This window comes from Amphibalanus amphitrite, unplaced genomic scaffold (assembly GCF_019059575.1).
Source record: "Amphibalanus amphitrite isolate SeventyFive unplaced genomic scaffold, NRLGWU_Aamphi_draft 000230F_arrow, whole genome shotgun sequence".
In the NCBI taxonomy this organism is placed as follows: Eukaryota; Metazoa; Arthropoda; class Thecostraca; order Balanomorpha; family Balanidae; genus Amphibalanus; species Amphibalanus amphitrite.
Genome location: NW_024881725.1, coordinates 122,534 through 144,381, shown reverse-complemented (window position 1 = coordinate 144,381; position 21,848 = coordinate 122,534). Strand labels below are relative to the sequence as shown.

The following is a 21,848-nucleotide window of genomic DNA, read 5'->3' as shown; positions in this document are numbered from 1 at the left end:
TGTTTTCTTGCCCCTTCACTAAAAGTTATCCTATTTAAAAGGTTATTTAAAAAGCTCTTGGCACCATCCTGGATGATTTTTATTGGAATCGGATGTCGTTTTCCCGGTCACCGCCAGCTGTCATCTCGGCAGTCATCAGCGGTCACCATTGACTGCCACCTATCACCAGCTGTCACCAGCTGTCACCAGCTGTAACCGACAGTAGCCTTAGCGCTAATCACCGGTCACTAAGTCACCCGTGGGTCAACATTGCAGGACAGGGACCGGAGCTATATCTGAACGTCCTCTGCCGGGGCGGACCAGGACTGCAGCTATAACTGGACGTCCTCTGCCAGGGCTTGAAGTTAGTAGAACGGATTTTGTAGAATTAGTGGAATGTCTTCGACGTGGGTATCGACTTGATACACCCTTTAGAAGTACTATCCATTTGAGTAAAAGCTTAGATATTCAAATACTTCTACCAATGATCAGCGCGAAACTGATGTTCTCGCGGCGGAAGGCCTTTCACTCGCCCCTCACCTGCTCTGAATGGCAATAGACGAATCCTCTCTGCACTGGACGAACTTTAGCGGAAGCTTTCGGACGGACCCAACGCTGACTGGCATTTCTAAGGGCACTTTCCTTTTGCCAGAATATACAAATGTGTTGGTGACCAACGAACTCCTAAAACTTCTTATGTAGTGATCATCATGTCATCACGTTTATTCGTGAAATTTCAAACACCTCCCTTATTCCTTGAAGGGAACGAAACACCCACATAAAGATCATTTGCAACTATGTACTTACCTCATTGTATTTCTCTCTACAGATTCGCTCAGACCTAACCTTGGTTTTCTTTCTACCCCGTGGAGCGTGACGTGCAGTACTTTGGGTTCGTCACCGGACAACTATTCATGACACTCCTGTGCCATGTATTGATCACACAGAGGCGGTTTGTTGTGTCCCGGTGCCATGAGGCTGCATTGTACGCCCCCCCCCCCCCCCCGGATCCTCCCCCTTCCCCTGACCCTCCCCCCAGGTCGGTTCCATGCAGAGGGAATGTATTGCAGACCAGCTGATCGCCGCAGGGCGGCAGTGTCCGCGTTCATACGGCTGTTTGCGGCTTGACAACGGTGACAGGCCGGGCCGCGGCCCAGGCCACCGGCACTGATGTGATGTGGTTACGCTTTGACGACAAGTAATGGGTGACAGCGAGGTCGACATGGGCGGAACAAGGTCATCAGCGCCACGGACGGAGCGGCCGGACTGAGGCGATTTTGTTCTGGCGGTCACAAAATGAGGGAACATGTTAGAGAAGCTAAATATTTGGAATGAAAACTGTCGTCGTTCTATGCACATTATCAGATTTATGAAGAAAGTGTGAAGACATGATGAAGATGTGGTGATGCATGATGTGATAAAGAGCCTGTCATGCAGGTGAAAAATAGAAAAAGTCTAAGAGATTGTGTCACATTAGATGTTACTTCTGAGTTGATGCATGGCTCAGATGACATGGGCCGAAAGCCAACAGAAACTTAGTGGTATTGCACTTTGAACCATGGACTCCAACATCAGTCTTGAAAAGTATACTTTTAATATCCTTAATTCTATCCGGCTAGTGAGCCTAGATCGACATTTTTTCACGATGATCGAGCCAGAAATCATATGTCTGTCCAAAAACGATGGATGTGATGTGGATGTGCAACCTTTCCATTCATGCAATGGACTCCCATCTGTGCTACCATCGTAAATTTCCATTGCACTATCTGTTCCAGATATGGCAACGCATAATACGGTACCCATTGCATTGATGGAACACTGTAATCATTTTTTACAGAATTCGTTCCTCGATAGGTGCGCGTCTGTCTCCAACATGGGATTCCTCCCAGATTCATTCCGCTGGCTATTTCGCAGGGCGTTTTCGGACTATGATTGCCTAGCTCTCACTCGCCTCTGGATATGTTTCAGTTGGAATTTATCGTCCGGTGCTGTTTCCAATTTCCAGCATGATTGATGTGGGCCCGCAAACGTGCCCTCTTTAAGAGAATAACCGAGAATTCTGAGAATTATACTGCATCTGAATTATATTCGTGTAAGTTATCATGTGGTCTATTTCACGTTTCTATCTGCATGATAATTCATTGCGAGTGACTAGTGAGGCCCTGAGGATCCCAAACTGTACTCAGTTACCTTGTTTTCATTCATGTGCTCTGTTCATGTGAAAGAATCAGCATTGAATTGTGCTTTCTTTTTCACCATAGGTACTACATATTCGTCGTTCGATGACCTATGAAGTATGCTCACTCGGAATGAAGGTACTTTCCTGAAATTAGCACTGTTTCAACAACTCTAACCACAACTTTCCCTCGGCTTTATCATTACGTATTCACTGTCTTTTCCCACAGGTGTTCTACCTTCTACCCCTCCCGCAAGAAGCACCTGGCGGTCGGTTGGCAGCCCCCCCCCCCCCTCCCCCAGGACAGGTCTTCCCGCACTCCCCGGATAGCTCCTAACAAGAAGTGGCGTCTCTCTCGACCGCCATTAGGGCGCTGGCTAACTGAGATTGGCAGGGTGACATCCGAGTGGTGTGGGGCGCGACATGGACACGGGGGACGCAGACATAGACACGGGAGAGAGAGAGAGAGAGAGAGAGAGAGAGAGAGAGAGAGAGAGAGAGAGAGAGAGAGAGAGAGAGAGAGAGAGAGAGAGAGAGAGAGAGAGAGAGAGAGAGAGAGAGAGAGAGAGAGAGAGAGAGAGAGAGAGAGAGAGAGACGGAAACCGCAGCGTTGTGGGGCGCGACATGGACACGGGGGACGCAGACACGGACACGGGAGAGACAGACACGCGAGCGCACGGTTCGTCGGAAGGTCATCTCAGGCTCAAAAGAAACGGTATATACCATTTGAAAGCTGACAGTGAGCTGAATCCAAAAATGTATTTTTTATCAAAATCGATCGATGGCCTTTTTTGAAAATTGCGTTTTTGTAAAAACTTAATAATCTTTTATTCAGCGGGCTGTCCCGGACATTCTTGAAAACATAAACATGTATTTTTGAGTTCCAGTGAAAGCTGAACGCCAAAAGAACAATATTTAGCGAAGCAATATTTCCAAACATTAATATGCGTCTCCCACAGCCGACAATAAGGCGCAATCACACATCTCAGTGTCACGATGGACCAAAGTCAGCCACACAGAAGCGTGAAATGACCCTTATCGACTCGCAGACCCGGCGCTCTCGGCCCGCCTGACCGGCCACGGAAAGAACGTTCGGCTTTCGTTCTACTAAACAATTGTAATATTTGCCACTTTAACTGTCCACATCGCTATTAAAGTTACTCAGGATACCTGTGAAGAAAATTCATTGTTCTGCTTGATTTACAACATGCTTTAATTTACATTTTTCTTATACATGTTTTGTTCCATCCAGCTGCGATCAGAGCCCGCGCAGGGGAAGTGAGCGGGGTTTCACTGTCAGAGGCTGTACTGGTGACAGCTGCTCGGCCGTGCGACCGGTCAAAGGTTACCCTGCCCCGCCGGGCGCTACCCCCACTCCACCCGACCTGAGGCCGGTGCAGCCTCTGACATTTCAGCGCGGCCAATTTTCCTTATATGGGCATGATACCAAGCTCAATTGAGCAAAGTAGACATGAACAGATGCGAATTAATGCATGATGTGAAGACGACAGAACAATGAATTTTCTTCACAGGTATCCTGAATAGCTTTAATAGCGATGTGGACAGTTAAACTGACAACTTTGACATTTGTTTAGTAGAACGAGAGCCGAACGCTCTTTCCGTGGCCGGTCAGGCGGGCCGAGAGCGCCGGGTCTGCGAGTCGATAAGGGTCATTTCACGCTTATGTGTGGCTGACTTTGGTCCATCGTGACACTGAGCTGTGTGATTGCGCCTTATTTTCGGCTGTGGGAGACGCATATTAATGTTTGGAAATATTGCTTCGCTAAATATTGTTCTTTTGGCGTTCAGCTTTCACTGGAACTCAAAAATACATGTTTATGTTTTCAAGAATGTCCGGGACAGCCCGTTGAATAAAAGATTATTAAGTTTTTACAAAAACGCAATTTTCAAAAAAGGCCATCGATCGATTTTGATAAAAAATACATTTTTGGATTCAGCTCACCGTAAGCTTTCGAATGGTATACATCGTTTCTTTTGAGCCTGAGATGACCTTCCGACGAACCGTGAGCGGTGTGGGGCGGGACAATGATACGAGGGACGTAGACACCGCAGCGGTGTGGCGCGGGACGTGGACATGAGGGAGACAGATACTCGCATCAGCGCACAGCAGTAGCGCACAGCACAGATGATTGAGTCAGCGACCTGCAGGCTGCTGGTAAAACAATACGCCAGAGAAATCAGTACTGGAAATCTAGACAATATGTTTTATGAACAGAGCCATGGAAAAAGCTGTTGATGTTTTTTCATAACATGTTTGTTTTATACAACGTCCAATGAACAGGTTTGTGAATTGGCTGTACGCTTAGCAAATGGAGTTGTTCATCTTAACGATTGAACCCTGTCACAACCGGCAATTCGATCGCGCAGCCATTACAGCTGACAAAGTGCACGGCAGCCCGGAATCCACCGTTTTACGAGCTGTCGATCGATCCGACATTCTGTGAGTCTATCGATTCACCAAATCGACTCGGTACGGATAATTCCGGACATCACTGGAAGGGCATGCTGAAACCAAACGCCGTTCCAGCCCCAGCAGGTATTCGCTACTTAGCTGCGGCCACAACCAATCACAGCGTTGGTATACGGAAGGAGGCTTCCCCCACCGGCGAGGGTTATCGTTAGGTCGATTCCGATCAGCGACAGGGCTGTGATAACGGGAATTGCACCCGACTCGGTTGGTCGACGCCGTGTTTTATTCATGGTGCCGATGTCGGGAATTTGTAAAGGCAAGTGCTTCCCTCATGAGTCAGAGATCGACAGGAAATAGGGAAGATTAAAATTGATTGACGACAGACTTTGAAATATCGGACATCTTGAGATCTGCAAAAGGGAAAGGAATAACTTGTTGGGCGCGAAGGGCTTCATTCAGCCTTCAGGTCATGCGGCGAGATTTTGTTTGTATGTTATTTGTTGAACAACGCGATTTTGGTTGCATGCTCACTTTTTGCATGATTTAGCAAAAAGTGATCAGCTTAGGGGCTGAAACAAGACTAAGAAAAGGCCATGACCGATCGTATTTCTGTTGCGCCTCTAAACTGCCGGGAATCCCACTGCATTAGTATGAGGCTGGTCTCTGCAAATCAATACAATCACGAACCGGTGTACTTTAAGACAGATGGCTAACCCATGCCACTCCAGCTGCAACATTTGCTCCCATCTCGGGGAGAGGCGGCACACCCCAAATGGCGGCAGTTTCCGGCCCGCAGCTGTCCCGCAGGGGGAGGTCCCGATTTAGACAGCCCTCTGTCAGATCACCCGGGCGTGACGACTCTGCAGGAAGGCGGCCACTGCAGCGACTCAGTCAGCCCAGTCTCTCCCCCGCTGAGAGTCCGGGGACGGGACGTCGGCGACCCACTTCAGGGCTGAATCTGCCGCGATTGGAGGGGAACCCATCACGGCGGGGCTCGTAACTACCCTGTTAAACATCGGCTAACCGTGTTGGTGCATGCGGTGAGCCGTTCGATCGTTAGTAATATCAGCGTCGTAACTGTTCGATGTCGCGAACTGGGCGGAACCCGTTAAACCAAACGAGATGGGCTAAAACAAGTCATGATCATCCTGGAACCCATTTCACCATTTGCACAAAAAGATGTGATAAATTTTGCCATTTTGAGCTTTGCGTTATTTTTGTATAATTTATGAGCCTGTGGCTTACGTAAGCTCAATAAAGCCTGAATTCAAATTCGGTTAAGGTGATAAGGTCAACCGATCAAACTGCATTCATTCAAGGTTAATCTGAGCCTTTCATTGGGTGCACCCAATGCCCTCCAGCGTCATTCGTGTCCAATTATAATCCGGTCATAAGGCAGCGACGACGTAACCACCGCTGCGTTCACCCGTGCGGCCGGCCAGTGGCGTCACAGGTCACACGGTCTGTCCACTGACGCCGGGCGATGCCGCACTAAATCAGAGGGCTGTCCAACTCGCGTGCGCCTACCGGGTCTCTAGGGGCGCGTCCCTTGTGGTGTCCCTTATGGCAATCCCTGCTTTCCCTTGTTCAGCTTGACGACGGTGGAATAGGGAGGAGGGGGCGGGGAGAGTTGGGTGGTGTTATTCCAGGAAACTGATACTGCAGAGGGGAAGTCGTATATCCGCTCCCCGCGACTTGTTTGCTTCTGTTTATTGTGCAACTTTACCTTATACATAGTGTCACACGTAGCGTTAATTGGTTTCAGGAGGTAAACAAGAAATTGTAAAAAATAAATGAGAGGTTGTGAAATTCCACAGAACGTAGCGTATAGCAGCTATTGGAAAAGGATGTGTAGGTATTATGTAACGTGCAATCATAGCCTTCATTTCAGTGCCTGTCCTGTTACCTTAGGTACCACTTATTCACAACTTAGGAAAAGGCGCCCACTATACTCTCCCTCCACTCTAGCTCATATAGTCTCCACATCTTACATCCATCCTCCCTCTTCACCTCTTCCCCTTGCTCTGGTCTCCGTCACCTTCTCATTTCACGGCGCACAAAGGAGGCATTTTACCAGTCCCGGCTCGGCCGTAAAGTGAAATGACACCGTGACCGGTCAGTTGGTGACTCTCTGGGGACGCCCTATGGGTCCGTCCAGTCCCGTACGGCGTCATTTCGGTCCAGACTCCACCGCCGCCATCGGCCGCGGTCTGCCTTGTCGCTCAGTTGGTTTTAGTATCGTGGCTAGCCAATCATGACGTATTTATGGGTGGTTTGGTGGCAGGGCGAGGCTATAGGCGGCGCTCATCAGATGCAGGGGAGGGAGGGAGGAGGGGGTTAGTAGCGAGGCTGTGAGGTGCGGTAGGGTGGTCGTGATGTGATGTTACAAAATGGTATTGCCAGTTGCCGTCCTAAAATGAGGAAAACCATAACATAGGTTCCAAGCCGATCAGGCTCGGAATGCGTCGTATGCATTGCTATCTAAGTAGACTTTGAGTGGATCAGAGTTTGTGTCGGTTCACACACCTTTTAAAGTTTTGAGGAACGGCTTTCCATGCATCTCAGACCCTTCCAGGCAGCTTTCGGTAAAGGAACCTCTTTTACCAATTCTAGCTGCGGAGTTCATAAATGTCATATGTCCTCTAATCAGCCGGATCATAAAATAGCTTTATATTTCGTGGGACGGTGGTGCCATTATCGATAGCACCGTCGGAATATTCTTGGAACGATGTTGGCGAGGAATGGCGAGTCACGCGAGCCCAATGTCACTGTGCCGGACATAACTTGTGTGAATGCGTGTTAGCACTGAGTAAACACAGATATTTGTCTGGGTGAGGCGCGCCTGCATACGTTGACGGGCTCAGTGAGCGCCTACACAGTACACACACGTCATATAAACACTTAAAGCAGGCACACAAGCAGTTCTATTCACAAGGCAGTATAAGGACTCCCAGCAAGGGAGGGAAGGGAACCTCCTCGGTAAATGAAGGAGTTGAAGTGAGGCGGCGAATGTGGATCGACATCTACATATATGTACTTATAGCAAAGCTGTTGCAATAGGTTTTCCTTCCAAAACGCTAAATTTTGAATGATGCGTATGCTAAACGTAGGAAGAGTTATAGTGTGTCATTCACTTCTGCTTTGAGTAGAGAATAGGTTATGTTTGTATTATTCATGCACGGTGCATTTTTAACGCTTATGAATGTATTATGCGACAGGTACGACTTCCCAGAAGTGCTTACCGTTATCATATTCGCTACAACAACGTTAACATTAACGAGACAACCCCAGTGTGCCATTCTATGTCATACTCGGAACAGATAAAATGCCACTGAAAATTATATAAGTCTTTCGCTATGTGTGATTGATTATTCAAATGTTTTCAACGCATCGTTACCACTTAACCTCAGCAACTATGCGGGCCACATTGCATCATTCACGGTCGAATACCAGCCATGTGGCGTCCACGTGCCTGTGTCACGAGCCACGTGTCAGCGCCACAGCCCTCCCTCAGTGCCAGCGCAGCCTCCCGGCCCGATATCTCAGCATTGGCACACCATTCGCCGTAGTTTGCCGCATCTGCTGACTGCTTTGGTCAACTGCCGCGGGCTAGCTCGCGCGGAGGCGAGCAGACCTTTCCAGACAGCCCGCAGTTGGCAGACATCTCACCTGACCTTCTCTCGGCCGCCGGCCGATGCAGCCGCTGTACAGAGTCCTCTCAGTCGCCCAGCGCTCGGACTGAGTCTCACGCCGCTCCAACACCACCTCGGACCGCCTCCCTTCGCTGTCCGCCCGCCCGTCCGCCCTTCCGCCGCGCCGGTCCGCCGCCTCACACCGCGCCGAGCCGCACCCGTTCCTCCGCCACCGCCGAGTCGGCACTGGCCGGCGTCGGAGCCGACGGAGCCGCGTCGAGACCGACGAGGCGGCCGACGGAGCGCGCTGCTCAGGTAGCTGTCGCCCCGTGACGCGTGCCAATCGCAACACAACGCTCTCGCTCTCGCGGTCGGCGGCGCGGCGCGGCGGAGAGCGGCCGAGTCGGGTCTGCCTGCTCCCTCAGCCCCGCCGCCGCGGGGGAGGCTGCCTGCGGAAAAAGGCCGCGCGCCGCGCGCCGGCGCTGTTTTCTGACCAAATACACGGCGGCGGAGGGCTGCAGGCGCTGTGGAGAGTGGCCTGGGTCCGCAATGGAGGGCCGCCTGCCCTGAGGCAGCTCTCAGCCCTCCCCGGCTGACCGGCGGCTGTCTGGCGCGCCTCAGATCGGGTCAGTGAGTCAGAGAGATGAGGCACCGCTCCGACCACAGCCCTGGCTCCAGTTGAAGCTGGGTCGGCTCAATACATTGACGGTATCTTCAAGGCCAGGCGCAACTCTTGACGACGAATCATCGAGCTGCTCCAAATAGGAGCTTGATATGCTAATTTACGTTGTGACGTATTTTGGTCCGGGCGTAATTTTATGATTTGCCTTCCTTTTTGGATTTTCCTATATTTCCTCATTTCTTTCGGAACTAGCTCGTTATTTTTGAACAGTTAATGACCTGCTAGAAAAGTCGCTCAAAGTATCACATTATAGCAATTCTTTGGTAATGACTGCGCCATGTGTTACGCGGGCGCATGCGGTACGCCCTCGGATCATGCTTGGTCGACAATCCGTGGAGGATTTATTGCGCCCCGTCTGATTGATGAGGGAAATAAAACTGACGTGCCACCACCGAGGCTTCACATGCTGAGGCCCGCACTCAGGAGACACTGAAAAATGATGACGTCCTCCGTGGTAAAATATTGGATGCTGCTGCCCTTCGAGAAGAAAGACGCGACAACTCGCCACATCATCGCTAGAATTTCCGTGCAGTGCAAGACTGCGTATGATGGATTAGCTACCAATCAATTCAAGTTCAATTTATTCCAAGCGCCAACTAGTTTTCAGGGATTCACACACATTTGAACGGCTGCGACAATACCATTTTCGTCCACGTCTTCTTCCACATGTGAGCAAATCCGTTGACATCTTTGTTTTCCTGATGGGTCTTTCCTACTGTGTTCGCTGTGCACACTCACTGCCTCTACCACTTTCACTTCCGAATTGTCCTGCGACTATGTCACTCTCACCCATCATGCCTACGTCTTACTCCGTAGTATCCGCTGAGATTGTGACGATACGGTGTCACTGGCGACGTTCAGTCCGCCCGTGAAGGACCGTGGACTCCACCGGTCGGCCTGTGACGGGCGTCTGGCGTGTCCCGTGCCGTAGCTGCCAGTGCCAGGGGTCGTATTTCACCCTGAGCTCCGCCAGATGGGACCTGCAGGTCACTCATACACAAAGGACCGACTCTGACAGTCCGTGATATCGCAGCTTCTGAAGCCTGCCTTCTATAGTAGAGTCTGACTTGAAATGGCCACCAGGCGTAATTTCGTCCTACGTTGAAGACGGTGGGTTTGCTGTATGTCTTCTTAAAAACGTTGTTTGATAAGAAAGTTGCGGCAAAGGCATGCACGCTGATTGTTTTACCAGATAACAAAGAATTCCAGAGCTGTGGCAAAAACAAACCGTGTGTCCGCCGGAATCCTTTACACTGACATCTGGTAAACAATTATCAGCGACAGGTGTCCCTCGGTTTTCTACTCACCATCGTTAACCTTTCGTGGAGAGGTGGGCGGTACTTACCATTTCCTCTCTGTCTGTCTGAAGGCAGGAGGAGTGCTGTTTCCTGTCTGTCTTCACCGCAGTCGCTTTGTTTTTCCGCGGATAACCAGAGGTACGGCTGGTTTTTCTCTGTGGCTACGACCGTCTCTTATATCAGTAATGAAAGACGAGGATATTTTCAGCTCTTGAGTTGAAGATCAGAATGGAAATGCGAGGCAACTGATAATTTTGGACGATAAATGGGCGGTTTGTTGCGATTAAATTGATTTCAGCTACATCTTAGGGTGGATACACTACTTAACGTAAAATTGTTGAATTTTGTTTGTTTTTCTTTCTTGGCCGAGGCGATACAATGGGAGTGCGCAAATATGTGAATGCAGTTGTGTATGTAGTGTCAAAAAGAGGAAGAGAGAGAGAGAGAGAGAGAGAGAGAGAGAGAGAGAGAGAGAGAGAGAGAGAGAGAGAGAGAGAGAGAGAGAGAGAGAGAGAGAGAGAGAGAGAGTGCGAGAGGAGTGCGTCGCGGTTGGGCCGCTCTGTAAAAAGCCCTGTACAAATCGCCGGGGACGCGCGGCCGTCCCGGCTGTCTGGGAGGATCCGGGCGCTGTTTTTGCTGCGGCTCCTTCCGGGTCGGTTCCGGACCCGGACAGGTATTAGCTCCGTACCGGGCACCGTTCCGCCGCGGTGCGGGGCAGGGGCGGCGGCGGGGTGCATTTGTTTTGGCACCGTGGTCGGCATGGAACAACTGGTCCCTGACGGGCCCGCGGCGCGAGCGAACGGGCCGGCACAGCGGGCCGGGCTTCTGAAGGTGACTGAGAGACGCCCCACCTGCCATGGACGTTCCCGAATGAAATATCGGGAGAGATACGGAAAACAAACCTGTTTGGCAATGCCAACCTCTGTGAAAGGTTGTCTGATGCGGTTATCTATGAGTATTAGTAACGGCTGCAGCTCATAAAGCATGTTTCAGACCCATATGGCAAAAGAGCCATTGAGTCAATTTTAAGACTGTAGCCCGAAAAATAAATGCTTTAGTTGTATCGGGATCTTCTCTGATTTAAGACTGTAGCCCGAAAAATAAATGCTTTAGTTGTATCGGGATCTTCTCTGATAGCATTTTAATCATCTTTGGGCATTTTTTAGGATAATGCGCCAATATGCTCTCGTGCAACCATGTTTCTAAACAAAAAGTGCACGTCATAGATTAACAATACGCATTACGCAAGACAAACTGAACGGCCACAAGTACTTCAAAACGTTTATCTAAAAAAGTCACACACTTGATAGGGTGAAATAAGTTTATTTTATTTGAAGGCAACACACTTTTCAGAAAACAATTAATTGCCTCAATAGCGCGCGATCAACACAAACCCCGAATAATTAAATACGCCCACACAATCTGATAGCACTCATACGAGTACATGTACTTTTCACATGCGCACTAACTAACCGTAAGGTTCACCATGTAACACCGGTTTCGTCATGTGTTTACACAGCTCGTTCAGCCGAGAGCAGCGACGGAGCAGCTCTGACTCACTTAGCCGTTTGCCAGGTAGGTGATGCTACATTTATGCCCCAGTGGGATCCTCCAGAAATAATACCAGCAGCATAAACAGTCCGCATTGCGGCCGCCAGGAGTCTCGGGGCCGGCTTTATGGGCTGGTGGGTCCAGCGGCCGGATACGCGGCTCCACGAGACTCTTAGAAGGTCGGCCGAGACCTCAGCTTTGAAACCGTCATCCTGAATATCACCTCTAAAAGCAACGAGAGATAAGGCTTATTGCAGAAATATGTGTAGACTTTGGCCTGGGGTACTTATTTCAGTAAACAGGGAAATAAGAAAAACACACGTTTTGATAAACAATTTAACCCTCGCCCATGTAGGGGGGGGGGTTGGTGCAAGCCCCCCCCTGAGGTTTTTCAAAAATAGTGCAAAAACGGCGGCGCGCAGCGCCGCCAAATTTTGGGTACCTTATGGGGCAAACCTTGCGCATCTTTTGATAAAAAAAATTGACCGGGTCATGTCAGGTCACGGAGTTATGACGTCACAAAGGGAACAGCCTCCGGCCGGATTTTCACAAACTGAGTGCCAACGCCCGAGGTTTCCTGCCGGTGGTACGGACATCGGTTGATGGATCGTGATGAAACTTCCCATGCATGTTGGGGCAAGTATTGGCTATCATATGGTATAAGAAACTTGACCGGGTCAGGTCAGGTCACGGAGCTATGACGTCACAAGAGGAACAGCGTCCGGTACTATTTTTGAAAAGCGCCCGAACCACTATTTTGCTAATTCTTGTCACCTCAATGGGAATATGCAGCAATATTAGCTTCTATAGGGAGCAAATGGACCTTCCAAATCCAAAAATACAATCAGATTTCAAAAATTTAAATTTTGATTTTTCGAATTTCTGCCGCCGACTGTGACCTTGCCGACTTCCGGCGCTCCCAACGCGCCATTTTTAGAGCTAGGGAAACGAAATACATACCAAACGATAGAAAATTGATCAAGGAACACGATAGTGAAGGTTTCAAGTCGATATCTCCAACCGTTTTGCCGCAATCGCCGCGAAAAGTTGAAAAAAGTCTATTTTTCCGAAAATTTGACCTTTGACCGGTCAAAAGTAGGTCAAATGTTGACCTAGGACCAAAAAATATACCACCAATCGCGAGATCTCGTTGAGAGCAATCCGTTGGTTTTTTCCGCTAAGCTCTACGACGCTCCGTTTTCAAACGCCAAGGGGGGGGTCGCACCAACCCCCCCCCCCCCCTGCATGGGCGAAGGTGGCAGATCGCCGTTTAAGGGCGAGGGTTAACTCGTTCTTTGTTAAATGTATTCATTTATAAAGGGACATGCCAAGAGATATACTCTATTAACAGTATTTTGCGCATATTTGAAAAAAAACTATTCGTACACTATACAGCTGCCCTGAAAGTCTGGTAAGAATCGAAGAACTAGCAAATAATGCCGCTATGAAGTATCTTCCAAATAATTGGCATGGGATGAAGCACAAACAGTTAATAAAGTAACGAAACTTAGGTTTCATGGCTCCCATACCGAATTCCTCAAAGATCGACAAAAATAAACATGCGTGATCAATTTTCAAAGAAAAATGCCATTTCAGACTCTTCAGAGGTACCTACCCAACGACCCCGCCACACGTCCATTGCACAAAAAAGAGCACGCTTCACATACGATCAGCACCCGTCACAATTTTTTACGGAAATTCCATCACTCTGCTTGAACGCTCAGTCAATCGCACATCTCACAACACTGAATCGTTCTGCACATATCTTTCAGCTGCAATTTTCGCTCGCAAAATGTGAAAAAGTGCTATTTCTGTTCTATTCAGCCAGAGAAAGTCACTTGCTTGTCGACTCAAAATTAAGATATATCATAGATTCCCCCCGTCATTGATGTCATCCCGCCACTCGCACACCGCTGCCGGCCTGCACCGCCTTGTGGTGTCGATGGTTCATCAGCTGCCTGCCGTGCTGTTGGTCTCACCATCCGTTTCGCCGTCCTTCTGTGAGCACACAGAAACGCCATGTGAACGAGAAAATAGGTAACGACAATTACAGCACACGTTTAGCATCTAGCGAGCGAAGGCCACATAACGGCTACGTTATTTCAACAATTAATGTAACTCTCGGATTTGTCGCTTTAATCTCGTTCCTCATCCTGTTAATCAATTAATTTCTCGCTAGCTCGGGTACTGACTTTTCCTCATAGAAATATCTTGATACTCCTGGTAATTTGGGGTATATTTCCCCCCATTTTTCTCACCTGATGGTTACCGTTTCCGGCATCTGTGTCTCGGCTGTCCTGCTCTGAATCATCCGTGGTATTGCCGTTGGTCCGGCACTGATGTTCACCTGTGTTTGAGTCCTGACAAATATGAATTTTCAGAGGTTATTAGAATGAATTCGCTGCTAAGAGCTAATCAGCATATAACATTCGCTTTAGCTTACATGGATCGCAAAATTTATTATCTCTTACCTTTCCATTTTGATCTAACAAACATTTAATGGCAAAGAGACATCGACAAACAGTTCAAATATGGGTGAGTGACAATGTATTGTCGCATCAATGAGTTTCGTGACTTTATGACCGTCACTGGAAAATGAGAAACATCGACTGATCATACCATTGTGAACATTCTTAGCGTATTCCAATAACTCATACAGGCTACCCCCATTAGAAACACGTTTACGGCAGTCCTGAAGTGCATTTTGCACAAGGCCTTGAGCGGTTGGCGCCAGTGGACAAACAAGCCGACAGAATGCCGAGCCATTACGCAGGTAAATGTGTTTGTCATCGTATTTCATCTTCAGGCCCAAAGGTCCCGGCGACAAATGCAATATAGAAGACATTGCCATTTGTAAGTAGGTAGTTGGGTATCTATACCTACGGGTACCTAATGCCCGAAGCATCTAATAGGCAGGTGCAAAATTTTGAGAATGGTAATTGGTGGGACTGGCAGATCCTCAGGTTAGCTGATACCTGGTCGGACCTCAACGATTGCAGGATTGGAATTGATCTGATATACACCAACCTTATATTTGATATTTTTACAGTGCATGGTAGTTAAAATTTATGGGTATGTACTACAAATGACCTACCGAACTGGTCAGAGCAATGATCATCAGTTATCGAGGCTGCTTGGCTACCGTGGCCGCACGCAGGCTCGTCCATCCATTTCCAATGAACCGAGCAAACGGCTGGGGCTGCTTGATAGGCATTCAAGCGGAAGATGGCTGGACGTCATAAATTGCACCTAAACCGAGAAGTGTAGTTCGATGTTCACAGTAAATTTCCAGTTGTATGGTGGCGGAATGAACATTGAGTGCAGACGACTAGAATTCATTTAAATGTGTGGATAAAGAAAAAATATATATCACTAATCGTCTTAAGTCGAATTGTAGGTGGGAGATTAAAGTGAACCAAATTCAATATTTGCTTCCCTTACAAACCCTAGAGTCAATGTATTTTATTTCATTCATTGGCATCGAATGATATTGGTGCCTACTACCTTGTAGTTTTAGCGTGAATCGATCAGGCATGAAGGTCGGTTATTACCTCATCGTTTCCGAGTTTGTAGATCTCCACCGAGTGCGTGGTCTGGAAGTGTTCCAGCAGCAGCCAAGCGGTCAGGAACGGTTCGGTGCAGAGTCCACAGAGCAGAGCCGAGCTGGCCTCGTCCGGCGCCGCTGCAACGGAACAGAGACCGGCTCCGTGCGGGGGTGCAGATAAATATTGGGCGGTGGGGTCAGTGCAAGGGTTCAATGTTATGGCTAGTCATGAATCATGATGCGTTCAGCACACTCATCCTATCCTGAGATCAGTCCACATTAGTTAATCTTTTTGGGTAATCTTAATAAGAGCACGATGTTTGTTATCTGCAATCACCAAAAAAATATTTGAGTCGTAAAAAGATAAATTTCACCAAACAATGCATCTACCCGCTGCGTGCCATTTTAGGGCAGCAAAAGACGGCGACTCACTGGGCGTCTGATGGGTCTCGTGGCTGCACTTGCAGGCGAACCGGAGCTTGCAGTAGTCCCGCTTATGGTGAAGCAGGTCGGAGAGCGAGCGGAACATTTCTCGGCAGTTTCCGCAGATCAGAATGTCGGGACCGGTGCCTGCGTCAGGGCAGGGCGAGAACAGATTAGTTCAGCAATGAAACACATTAGGACGAGATGTGTGAAAAAGCGCATAAGACTGCCAATGCTGGTCTGCTATGAATTTCGGATTTTCGGTAATTGAATTCAAAATATGAGGCTTTGTGGGTCAATTGTATAACATTCGTTAGTCTGCGTTCTTTTTTTTTTGTCTAAAGAATGCTTTTTTAAGAATCGTAACGGAAGTCAAGAAATGAGGCGTTCAGCTCAGTGCAAGACAATGACCATAGAGCAGTGGGAAATGCTCAATTTACAACAAAACCACTCACAGTAAGTTTTCAGCTCGTCCAGGCATACATTGCCCTGCGGCTTCCTGGCCGGCGGTGTGGAGGGCGACTTGGCAATGACTGTTCTCTGGGTGGGAATCGCAGCTCCCTGAGGCGGCACCATCACCCGGGCGCGCTTCATGGGCGGTGAGGCGGCCGCCAGCCGCACTGCCGCCGCGGCCGTGAACGGGTTAGCCGCCGCCGCCGCGTAGTACCTGTCGGACACCGGCCGGCGCCGTCATATTCGATCGGAGCCGCGGCAGCGCGCCGGTGACGTCCTGTTGGTGGGGCGACCTCACCGGTCCCGCGGATGGGAGGGCGTGTCATCGACGCCGGCGCGCCGTCGGTATGTCGGTCCCGTATGACCTGTCGCTTACCAACGACCACAATCTGCGTGATTAAACGAGCGGCCCGCGGCGGTGACAGCCCGGTCCCGGCGGTCTCTGAGGGGGAGGGGGGGGGCGCCAAGGGACGGCCGGCTCTGACGGACGCGAGGTGCCGGTCTCCCAGGCACCGAAATACGACGGCCGCGGCCGAAATAGCCGTCCATAAGTCCGGCCTTGGCTCCGGGCGCCGGCCGAGACAGAGGCTGGTGACACCGCTGAGCTGACGTCAGACAGCTACTGAGGTCAGCAGTGGCGCTGATGTAACACATCACAGCGGCTGCACGGTGCGTGGGGGTTATTCGGTCTACGGCAGTAGTTAGTACGACATGCCAGTTTTCCCCACCCTGCCTACAGTGAGTAAAATTAGTTAGCAAAAATTTACATTTGTCAAAACTTGAGTGCATACCCATAAACCTACATTGCAATGAAACATACTGCAATATTTACAAAATAATCATCATTAGCAGCCTTGTGTTGTTTGATCATATTTTTGGCCTTCGTGCTGTACAATCCGGCAATCTACCTGCCAGGTCAATTCGTCGGCCGTCAATAGTACGGTTTACCAGTTACTCGTTACTAGCCGAATGGACCAAGCCATGCGGTACAGTATCACCGCAGGCGTCGACCAGCAGTGACATCTAGCGGCAGAACTATCGGCTGACTGCGACAATGCGGTCCATGCAGCTTCTGCAGTACCTATGCAGATGCATTTATGACATGGTGCCTATTGCTTGCAACGGAGACTTTAAGATACCTTGATATCAAGATCCAGGCATCGTGTCAAACGCATTCATCCTGATTCCAGATATTATTATCAAGAGCCGAGTGATGATCTGGATAGCTATGATCATCTGAACATTTTTCACCAAACTCGAATGCATAAGATCGTTTTAATTAGCCTATCGTTTCAATTTCGTCTTTGTTCAGACTTGCCGAATGTTTTCCATTGGCTGTCTCAGGATGCAGCTGACATTCAGTTGCGGTGCTGGTATTTTTTTCCGAGTAGGTTTTAGTTGGTATCGGTTTTCAAATTTTCGGAAATTAACAATCAATAAATGTAAACCTCTAATACTTTTCTTAGAAAGATTCCATGACAGAAACAAATATTACTTGTCACAGTGTCGTTACTTCATGGAAAGCCTGGACAGTATCAATATGATATGGCCTAACTCACTCAGAAGGTGGGTATCTCCCCGGCCGTCGACCAGTGGCACCTGATACTCACGCGGACAGATCAGGGTAGTAGGACATGTCGCCGAATCGAGCAGGTCTCCTCACTGACACTCAGACGTCTTCCCTCGGCCAGTCGGCTGGCTGCACTGAACCCCCGCGGCCTATTTTCGATTGTCGGCGCCGACGACGGCACGCCAGCTGACTCGGCGGACGGCCGACGCGACCGTGACGCCGCCAGCCGGGCGCGACGGCAAACTGTGCCGATCGTCGTCCGAATTTTAACAGCACCTCCTTAAACCAAGGAAAGTTCGATCGACAGTTTTTCATCGTTAATTAGGACATCAAAGAACCTCACTGAGCACGGTAGTTTCTGGTAATCATGAGTGGTTAGGATGTTGGGTTAGAAATTTACTTCGAAATGGCTCAAAGTGAGCAGCAGTTTCAATCACAGAGCATGGTATCATGTTCTGCGCAGCTAACTATTTTACATGTCGTACTCAAAGATCTATGCAAATATCTCTGGAAATTATTGACACTACGGTACCTGGCCAGCTGCCAGGACAAACGGGGCGAATAATATATCGCAGGCCCACCGGCATCGACGCCACCCCAATTGACCCTCCCACGCCACCTTTGCAGCCGTTGGCATGGCGTCCTTCTGGTCATACAAGCTAACCAATACCTACATATTTTCCAACCAAACATCGCCTGGCTGTCCAATGTCTTTAACATTATGAAGTGAGGTCGGTTCCTGTGAAAAGAATGACACACATGGACCAGTATCGACCTGTTTGAGGGCATGACTTTTGAAAGGGAACAATACGGTCGCACCAATATAAAGGTGTGTTCCATTTCGGGGATTGCCTACTGGCTGTGGCTCTTCATTTTGCTGGTGACCAGTGTGGGGTCCTCCACCTTCTGAGGTCCGCGTAGGACGGCTGCTATTGCCCTGTAGCTGCTAGTCTACTGGGGCGACTGCTAGCGTACTGAACCTGCTACTCTACAGCAGCTGCTAAGGTAAACTAGGACTATCTGTAGCTAGCTATCTGCAGCTGTTAGTCCGCTGAGGTGACTGCTATCTCTTTGCAGCGGCTGCGGTTAACTAAAACGGCTGCCGGGGTCCATTGAGTCGGCTGTTCGGACAGCTGCCGTGGACGACTACTATATGTAATCTTTTATTTACATTTTGTTGTGTACTGTAACAGCTGTTTGGTCTTCTGTTACAGCTGTTGTGGTCTCAGCTACGGTATCCCACAGCTGGTGAGGTCTATCACAGCGGCTGTTTCTACGGGCGCACAGTGGATGATGGCCGGCGTTCTGACCGGCGCACAGTGGACGATGGCCGGCGTTCTGACCGTCTGGCCGGCTCCGTGGCGGGTGTTGGCCGTTCTGACCGGTGTTCTGCCGGTCCGCGGCGCCCTCCGAGGCCGACCTCCCTACCAATACCGGCTCTGCAGCGGCCCGGCCCTCGCCGGGGCTCTGGTGGTCGCCATATTCACTGTGTATGCAGTCTCCTGGCTTACTCCTCGCAGCTTGGGCTTGCACAAACTGAATGAAATAGTATTGACGGTCGTCTTTGAACTAGTCATTTCCGGGAGTATGTGCGCCTCGGTGTGGATTCTGGCAATGCGTGGCAAGAAGGTTCCCGCTATGCTTGACAGGGTAGACGAACTCAGAAGAACTAATGGAATGAAGAGGGCTTTGCGCCCCCGCAAACGCATCCTTGTCCAACTGCAGATTGCTGTGGCCTTGACCGTGCAGATTGGTGCCATCGTCTGGAGGTGGACGTCTTACAAAAGCGGCTTCATTTGGGGCCAGGGATACAACTACGTGCCTCAATCTTTCAACGAGACATTCGTTGTCACAGTTTTGCTTTACAAGTGGTCACTGCTCTCGTTGTGTGTCCACCTGATGCATGAGCTGTCGGACGCTTTTGACGTCATTTCGTCCGACCTAGAGCGGGAGCTGGAGCCTCGACCGGCCGTGCGCTGCACCAAGCCGACTACGCCCGATCGTAGCGATGTGCCTTCGTCTCTGGCCGGTCGACCTTCGGCACTAGTCCGAGTTCTGTCCCTTTCTGCGAACTCAGCCCTCGGAGCATCGCCCGCCGCCGCCCGGGTGGACATCCTGGTCCACATCAGAGAGCGCTACTTGGCCGCCGCTGACGCCACGGCCGCGTTCAGCGCCGTCTACGTGATGCCGGCCACCTGTATGCTGGTGTATGAAGTGGCGATCAGCGTGTACAAACTCTCCTCGATGAGCGCCGACGCCAGCGCTGGGCTGGCGATCCAACAGGCGATAGCCGGTGTGATGCTGATTGTGTTCGCCGCGCTGCTGTGCGCGCACGGCCGGCGGCTGGAGGAGGCGGCCGGTCGGCCGGCCGTGCTGCTGCTGCGCCGGCCCCCCACCGGCCCGGAGAGCGAGGCAGAGGCGGCGCGGCTGCGCGCCCTGGTCGAGGGACTGCGCCCGGCCGCCGCCGCCGGGGCGGTCCGAGTGAACAGCACCTTCCTGGGCACGGTGGCGGTCAGCTTCGTCACCTACCTGGTCGTGCTGCTGCAAATGAGCTAGGACGACTTCGTCACCTACCTGGTCGTGCTGCTGCAAATGAGCTGAAGATGACACAACTCAACTTATTAGCTTGCACGCTACGTTACCTACTGTTCTTCATAATGGCTATGTTTTTTTTGCCTTTTCACTGCGCCGCACGCGCTGTTTTCATGGCATGAAAAGATGTGTTTGTGCATAAGATGCAATACAAATTATAGTCATAATGGTACAACAATTTATTTAGGATAACCCATCATTCCACTTCATCAATTATGGTAAGCTTCTATATGAACAGTTTAAGGGACCTCTCCATTCATACTTACTGGTCTTACTGGTCGAGCGGCAGCGTCGTAAGCCGGCGGAGGCCCAATAGTTGGCCCCAAGCAGCCTCTGCTCCTCCTAGCTGGAACACCCTGGTCAGCGCCGCTCGGGAGAGAGTACCAGTGGCCAGCTGACACATCGTGTGGGCAGCGCGGCCACGGGAGGTGGATTTCGCCACCCAACCCCGCTGCAGGCCTCTCTCGCTCATCCTCTTCTCCTCCCACGACCCGTCGTCGCGGCTGCGCAGCTGTCGATCCCGTATGATGAGTTGGATGTCCTGCGTCCCAAGCTCCAGGTAGTCGGAAGCAGAACCACTGCCAGCCAGGTGATCGGCTCTGTCGTTCAGTTGGACTCCGGCGTGCCCTGGGCAGTATACCCATACGACTTGTTGAGGGAGGTGGTGCCACTCCGGAGGAGCCGATCCGCTCTCTAGTTTGCGCAGGAGAGACTGAGAGTCGGTGCAGATGATGCACGCGGCTAGATCAGGGTGGGCGCTTCTGGCAAGATCCAGACCGCGGAAGATGGCCTCCAGCTCAGCCCTCATGCTAGAGAGGCGAAGGTACATGTATGCATATGCATAAACATATACATGTATGCTGTGGACCAGTCATCAGGCCAAAACGATAAATACCGATTAGGCTATGCTGTCGGAAAGCTAGCCTAGCCTGGCTGGTCTTTTCAATAGCCACCTTTGTACGGAGTGTTTGGAGGTCTTACAGCCATATTCAGGCACCAACTATCCTAAAAGGTCGTTCCTTTGATCGCTACGATCCATACAATCAATGTGACATGCGACGGAATGTTTGAACTTACCGCGAAGTGCACCTGAAGGCCTGACGCCTACAGACAATGCAAGGGCATTAGAGTGTAGGTATGCTTGCTGCCAACGAGCCTTTTAGCTAATAGCTGTGAAGCTCATGGATAGAAAACGTTCGTCGTTTCGTTTCTTAGTGAAAAAGTGTTCACCTTTCTTGTCACTATGCATAATCGCAATACGGAATTCAGTTTCAATGCTCTGAACAGTGAACAGTTAATATAAAAAAGTATAACCTACATTGGAGTTGAGGTTGAGGACTAAGTGATGGATGAATAGTCTATAATTGATGGGAGGTAGGATAAGCGCGAGAGGTTTCGGGCATAGCCTGCCTTTCCTTATATCGTCTACGCTAGAACGTATCATCCACTGTTTAAAATTGCAGAACTCATCCGGCAGGAGCAAAAGAGTTGATGGCTTAGACACTATAAATGAGTTT

The 21,848-nt window shown here is 50.0% G+C and overlaps 2 protein-coding genes across 5 annotated transcripts in view; both read right to left on the bottom strand.

The window, feature by feature from the left end:
• LOC122385775 overlaps positions 1-8,496 on the bottom strand; it is a 45,989-nt gene extending 37,493 nt beyond the window's left edge. The window contains exon 1 of one of the 2 annotated variants that reach the window (XM_043374267.1): positions 8,256-8,496. The gene's annotated coding sequence lies outside the window, so the exon portion shown is untranslated. The remainder of the gene's footprint in view (positions 1-8,255) is intronic. The other variant, XM_043374268.1, reaches the window with a different exon arrangement.
• Positions 8,497-11,505: 3,009 nt separating this feature from the next.
• On the bottom strand, positions 11,506-17,885 carry LOC122385774. 3 transcript variants are annotated; one of them, XM_043374263.1, is made up of 6 exons: positions 17,780-17,885; positions 16,172-16,383; positions 15,726-15,863; positions 15,301-15,452; positions 14,008-14,109; positions 11,506-13,747 (listed from the first exon to the last, which is right to left on the bottom strand). In XM_043374263.1, the coding sequence occupies exons 1-6, from the start codon at positions 17,803-17,805 to the stop codon at positions 13,700-13,702; spliced, it is 678 nt and encodes a 225-aa protein (XP_043230198.1). In that variant the 5' UTR covers positions 17,806-17,885; the 3' UTR covers positions 11,506-13,699. The 3 variants fall into 3 exon arrangements, with proteins under 3 accessions (XP_043230198.1, XP_043230199.1, XP_043230201.1); XM_043374264.1 differs by having other exon boundaries at positions 15,301-15,449; XM_043374266.1 differs by having other exon boundaries at positions 15,301-15,431.
• Positions 17,886-21,848: the final 3,963 nt, after the last annotated feature.